This window comes from Leptonychotes weddellii, unplaced genomic scaffold, assembly GCF_054177405.1.
Source record: "Leptonychotes weddellii isolate Sample4059 unplaced genomic scaffold, ASM5417740v2 HiC_scaffold_12139, whole genome shotgun sequence".
Classification (NCBI taxonomy): Eukaryota; Metazoa; Chordata; class Mammalia; order Carnivora; family Phocidae; genus Leptonychotes; species Leptonychotes weddellii.
The window spans coordinates 1-6,402 of record NW_027699850.1 but is presented as its reverse complement, the minus strand read 5'-3'; the positions used below and the strand labels follow the sequence as shown (position 1 = coordinate 6,402).

Here is a 6,402-nt window from a genome sequence, read left to right as displayed (position 1 = left end):
CCTCCCCCTGCAGCCTTTTTGACATCCCCCTCAGAACAGGCAAAGAAGCCCCACATCGCCAGGGGGTCTGGTCCCCAAGGGGGCTGCGTGCCAAAGAAGTTAACTGTCCACAGGAAACCGCCTGTACGTCCACCCAGATTCCCCCAATACTGGAGCCCACTGGATGCGCCAGGAAGTTTCATTTGGGAAACTAAAGCTCACAAACAACAAAGGGGCCTCTAACAATGTGACCCAGGTGAGAATCCTTGCCACCCCCCACCCCTCCTGGCTGATTCTGTTCTGTAAAAGTCATTTTTCTTCCTCTCTGGCTCGTTCTTTTCCACACGCCTGAGGAGGTGTGGAGATGAGGTGGGAGGAAGCTGAATCTCAGGGGCAGACATGGGCTCGCATTCAGGATGACATGGGCCAAGCCAGCCTGGGGGTTTCTTCACCGAACCCCAGGCTGCCATCACTTGCGCACCATGCTGGGCATAGAGTTGGTGCCAGTTGCCCCAGAGAATGGATGCAGAGTCTCTCTGAGTTGAGCAATACTGTTAACAGAGTCCCATCCCTGAAAAGCCCCGCTTGTGCTAATATCTTGGTTACGATGCACATCTGGGTGGTAGGAAACGGGGCAAGAGGGCAGAGCTGGTGCCCTGGAGAGGCTGGGGACCGGAGCTAGAACGCCTGGGAAGTGGCGTGGTAGCAGAGCAGGGCAATGGACACGATGACCTCAAGGTCCCTTCTAGCCTGGCCATCGGGCCAGCCATGGGTGGGGTAGAGGACCACCCTTCGACCCCCACAAGCATCCGGCTCTCTCGTAGATGATCGTGCTCCAGTCTCTCCATAAGTACCAGCCTCGGCTGCACATCGTCGAGGTGAACGACGGGGAGCCGGAGGTGGCCGGCAACACTTCCAACACGCATATCTTCACCTTCCAAGAGACCCAGTTCATTGCCGTGACCGCCTACCAGAACGCGGAGGTGAGGGCCACCGGTCCCCCTGAGCTGCGAGGGGCAGGAGGGGGAGAGTGGGGCCCACGGTCTTCCTCGGTGGGGAATTCGGAAGTTCCCTAGCCCTAGACTCAGGACTCAGGTGCCTCTATTTCCCCTCTCTCTAGATTACTCAGCTGAAAATTGATAATAACCCTTTTGCCAAAGGATTCCGGGAGAACTTTGAGTCGTAAGTGCCGCTGGGTTCAACTCACCAAGGGCCTCCTCTTGATATCTCCTGAGACTTGACTCCAGACGTGCTGAGCATGTCTCCTCTCTGCCCCTGGGGGTGGGAAGAGATGGGATGGAGGCTTGGAGGGCGGTAAGGCCAGGGAAAGAGGGTCCAGGGAGGGATGTACAACAGGCAGGCTCACAGATGACCGGTTCCGTTTGTGACCCCTGTGTTCTTGCCTTCTGTTTTGTTTTGTTTGTTTTAGCATGTATGCATCTGTTGACACGAGCGTGCCCTCCCCGCCTGGACCCAACTGTCAATTGCTTGGGGGAGACCACTACTCTCCTCTCCTACCCAACCAGTATCCCGTTCCCAGCCGCTTCTACCCCGACCTTCCTGGGCAGGCAAAGGATGTGGCTTCCCAGCCTTATTGGTTGGGGGCCCCCCGGGACCACAGCTATGAGGCTGAGTTTCGAGCAGTCACCATGAAGCCTGCGTTCCTGCCCTCTGCCCCTGGACCCACCATGTCCTACTACCGAGGCCAGGACGTCCTGGCGCCTGGAGCGGGCTGGCCGGTGGCCCCTCAGTACCCTCCCAAGATGGGCCCAGGCAGCTGGTTCCGCCCCATGCGGACTCTGCCCATGGAACCTGGTCCTGGAGCTTCAGAGGGACGGGGGCCAGAGGACCAGGGCTCCCCTTTGGTGTGGACTGAGATCACCCCCATCCGGCCAGAGTCCAGTGACTCAGGACTGGGAGAAGGAGACTCTAAGAGGAGGCGTGTGTCCCCCTATCCTTCCAGTGGCGACAGTTCCTCCCCTGCTGGGGCCGCTTCTCCTTTTGATAAGGAAACTGAAGGCCAGTTTTATAGCTATTTTCCCAATTGAGCAGTTGACATGACAGAAACCGTGTCATCGGGTTGGAGGACGCCAAGTAACGCAGACAGCCGACTCAGGACTGGGAGGCCCCAGCTCCCTCTGTCCCTTCTCCTTTTGTAGTTGGTTGAGGAAGAGGGGGGCAAGAAGGCTTCTGGGGTTCACTTGCTGCTTTGGGCCCACAAGGAAACCTGAGAGGCATGTCCCCTGCCCCTTCCTTTGCCCTAACTACGGTCATTTACCTGGTGCTGCTTCTGGCTGTGGGCTCCCAGCTGGAGAACAGACAGAACAAGAAGGTCTTGGACACAAAGGAGCTTCCTCTCTTCTGTGGGGTGGGGTAGGGGTCAGGTGGGGCAGGCTGGGCACTGCAGACTCGGCTGTCTTCCTTTGTAGAATGTACTTTCGGCAGTTCTGTTTGCGTGTGTGAAAATAAAGATACCGTGGATTTGATGACAGCCAGCCAGCCAGCCAGGGTCAGCGAGAGAACTCGGATGACTTTGGGGCAGCTGGCCTGGGCCCCACCCGCTCAGAGACAGTGGGGTCCCGAGGAAGGGGCTGGGAAGGGGGGGGTTGGTGCACATCTCAAGAAGCAACGTCTTGGGGTGGGGGTTGGTTGTGTGTGTGCGCGTGCGCTTTTTTCTTTTTTTTTGGAACGGGGAGGCTATTTATTGTACGGAGAGTGGTGTCTGGATATATCTCTTTTGTCTTCATCACTTTCTGAAAATAAAAATGAAACTGTAGAATGTGTCCTTCAGTGCCCTGGAGGGGGACATGGATGGGGACTCCAGTGGGAATTGTGAGGGGCACCATCGCTCTCCGGCTGCAGCTGAAGCTCCCAAGAACTGGAGCCTCCTAGAAATCTGGAGTGGCTTCATTCAGGGGACAAAGGGAGTCAAAGCAAGGCCACGTGCGTTACCATTGGTGCTCAGGTTGACGGTTGATTCCACCTCGTAAGGCATCTTGGGACAGAGAATGGTCCCTCTGTCCATGTAGCACCTGACCTGTGGAGGAGGGGAGCGAGGGCAAGACTGGAGGGCTGGGCCGGGTGGGGGCCTGGGGGCTCTGCTCGGAAGAACAGCCTTGATTTCTCTCGGCATGTCTAGCAGCTTTGGTTCTCCATCTTCATCAAGGGTGTTCAAAGGTTAAAGAAGTAAATGTAAATTGGATCCCATGAAATTGCTCTTTTTGACAGTCAAGAACAGCCAAATATTGGCAATTTCACATGATTCAAACTAGCATCTCTAAAGGGTTTAGAACAGTGCCTGGTAAACAGTAAGCTATCAATCTGTACATTACTGTTGCTGTAATTCTCTAGCTTTGTTTTTTTCTCTCTTTTTACGCACATACTAAATTATGTTCGTAAAATGACATCTGCTTTTTTTAAAGAACGTAAGCAAGGCAGAAAAGTAAAAAGACAACAGTAAATTTCCCCAAATCTTGCCACCCATCCATAATTATCATTTAATGTTAAATGGGTTAAATAGACAGAAATATATTTTTATAACATTGGAATCATACGGAAAGTACTTTTTTTTTTTTAAAGATTTTATTTCTAAGTCATCTCTACACCCAGTGTGGGGCTCAAACTCCCCACCCTGAAATCAAGAGTTGCACGCTCCACCGACTGAGCCAGCCAGGTGCCCCTGAAAATGCTTTTTCTTCATGAAAACTATTGAATTTTAGTTCACAGGATTTAATAATATAAAAATAAAAACCTCATCAAGCAAAGCGTCAGAAACTGAAAAACTCAAGTGAACAAAGAAATCACAGGCCTCGAGATAAGTTGGGTTTTTTTGTTTGTTTTCGACGATTAAGAGCTATTTTCTGAAAGAGCACTCTAAGGTTAAGAAAGGAGCTCCTTTCTTACAAGGGTGGAATTAGCGTTTGCCTCACCCCAGTTCAGGGCATACCCTTCTAATGAGGCGGGGCGGGGGGGGGTGTTCTCTCACTTCTGTTGGAGCTTGGAAAATTTCATTTCTGTCACAGTTCACATCCCCTCCTTTCTTGGTCTCTCTCCAGAGGCCATTTTCATCACTTTATAGTCAGAAGAAGGAAAAGATAGGAAGGCATAGTTGGTTCCATCCTCCTTGGATTTGGACGCTCATAACTTTGTAAATGACATTAGGAGTTCCGTTATACTGAGCTCTGTGAGTGCAGATTATTCCTCCCCAGCCCCACCCCGTTCGCTGTCATTCTCTGAAGTTATTAAGTATTGGTATTAAATTGGACCTTGGGAACTGTTGTTGGTAATTACAGTACTCTTCTCCCCCATTGTTTTTATTTTTAAATTTTAAAGTTTATTTATTTACTTTTAGTAATCTCTACACCCAACACCCAACGTGAAGCTCGAACTCATGACCCTGAGATCAAGAGTTCCATGCTCTTCTGACTGAGCCAGCCAGGTGCCCCATCCCCCACTGTTTTTAAATGGTTTTTGTTCGCTACATTAGATTTAAGTGAGGGGAGTTGTCTTTACACACTTTACTTTTTCCGGAAGTGTGGGGGCATATGTTTTGATGCTTTGTTATTTGACTCATAAAGGTTCATTACTATTATTCGTTCACTATTAAATGTACCATTTACTGAAAAGGTAAAATACAAAATACTAAAATATATCTTTATATTATCCTTCTATGCATGAACATGGGGTATTTCTTCATTTATTTGGGTCATTCTTAAGGTCCTTCAGTAAAGTTTTACAATTTGTAGGGATAGATCTTGTATATCTTTTATTATATTTATTCTTAAGTATTAAGGTGTTTTTCTCTATAAAGGTATCTTCTAAAAATGCGTGTTCTCTAAATTTTTTAAAAGTAATCTCTACCCCCAACATGGGGCTCAAATGCACCACCCTGAGATCAAGAGTCATATACTTTATTGACTGAGCCAGACAGGCACCCCTCTGATTGTTTATTACAACTAATTTTTGTATGCTGATCATAAGATGCAGCCACCTTGCTAACACTATTACTATCTTTTAGTGATTTGCTATAAATTCATCATTTTCTTTATGGCCGATCAGATTATTTCAAATAATGACAGTTTTATTTCTTCCTTTCTAATCAGCATGCTTCTAATTTCTTCTTCTTACTTTACTGTCCTGGCCAGAACTTCAAGTGCTAGTTTCTTGCCTTTTGGTGGCTAATTCCCCCCCACCTGATTTATTCCACTTTTCCCCTTATGTTGGTTTGGCATTTCTGTAATCTATTTCTATTATTTTAGTGGTGACTTCATACATCTTAATATGTACATTTAACCTAACAAAATCTTAATGTCGAATGATATTTTGCCCTGCCTTCTGGTCAGTAAAACAATTTTGGATTAGCTCTTATCTTCTCTCTCCTGATTTGCTATTGTTTTCTCTCTTAATTTACTGATTTTGAACATTTCAGTTCTCTCTATATATATGTTTAAAGTAAACTCTATGCCCAGCGTGGGGCTCAAACTCACAATCCTGAGATCAATAGCTGAGTGTTCTACTGACTGAGCCAGCCAGGCACCCCTTCAGTTCTTTTTTAATCCCCACAGATTATACTCCTGTATTACTTTGTTGAGATAGTAGTTGCTTGGGTTTAACTTTCTATCACCATTCTCTTTGTTCACTATTCCTTTTTGCATTTCTATCTTTTTTTTTCTGGGATCACTTTCCTACTTCTTAAACTAAATCCTTTATAACTTCTTATAGAGATGGTATCTTTGTAAATTCCTCATAAGCTTGTTTCTTACAAAAATTATTATTTTTCCCCTCATTATTGGATAGTATTTTGCTGAGTAAACAATTTTAAGTGGATAGTAATTTTTTCTTATTTTTTAGAAGCTATTCCACCATTTTCTGGCTTCTGTTGTGAAATCTGCTGCTACTCTACTTATCATTCTTTTGTAGGTTATCTGTCTTTTTCTTTCTGCTTTCCAGATCTTCTAGATATATTTGATGTGCAACAGATTCGCTAAGATGTGACAAGGTATGAATTTATTTTTCTTGATCATATTTGGGATACATTTTACTTCCTGAATCTGTATATTCATGGTTTTCATTAATTCTGACATTTCCCAATCCTTATTTCTTTAAACATTACTTCTTTCCATTCTCTCCAATTTCACCATTTGGGACTCCAATCAGATGGATGTCAGACATTCTCATTCTATTATTATTCATGTCTCACAACTCTCTTATGTTTTTTCTCCTTGTCTCTCTTTGCTGCATTCTGTACAAATTCTTGAGATATATCTTTTAGTTTAATTCTACTTTCAACAATATCTAATATGCTGATTAGCCCACTCATTGAAATTTCCTTTCACAGTTTACAAGGTATTTTTCATAATATTTTGTACATCTCCATTAAGGTTTTTTTTAATGTTGTGCTTTGCATTTCTTTCTTTTTTAAAA

At 45.8% G+C, this 6,402-nt stretch overlaps 1 protein-coding gene across 1 annotated transcript; it reads left to right on the top strand.

The window, feature by feature from the left end:
• The first annotated feature begins 53 nt into the window (after window positions 1–53).
• Window positions 54–2,758, top strand: LOC102735811 (T-box transcription factor 21). The gene is made up of 4 exons (XM_081809669.1): window positions 54–235; window positions 804–962; window positions 1,100–1,161; window positions 1,409–2,758. Exons 1-4 carry the CDS (start codon window positions 164–166, stop codon window positions 2,025–2,027), a joined length of 912 nt encoding a protein of 303 aa, XP_081665795.1. The 5' UTR covers window positions 54–163; the 3' UTR covers window positions 2,028–2,758.
• Window positions 2,759–6,402: the final 3,644 nt, after the last annotated feature.

Bases quoted from the DNA above. Each gene is read 5' to 3' on its own strand.
- LOC102735811 (XM_081809669.1), top strand. From the start codon at position 164: ATGCGCCAGGAAGTTTCATTTGGGAAACTAAAGCTCACAAACAACAAA. The intron at 236-803 runs GTGAGAATCCTT...GCTCTCTCGTAG, and splicing joins CCTCTAACAATGTGACCCAG to ATGATCGTGCTCCAGTCTCT. The intron at 1,162-1,408 runs GTAAGTGCCGCT...TGTTTGTTTTAG, and splicing joins TTCCGGGAGAACTTTGAGTC to CATGTATGCATCTGTTGACA.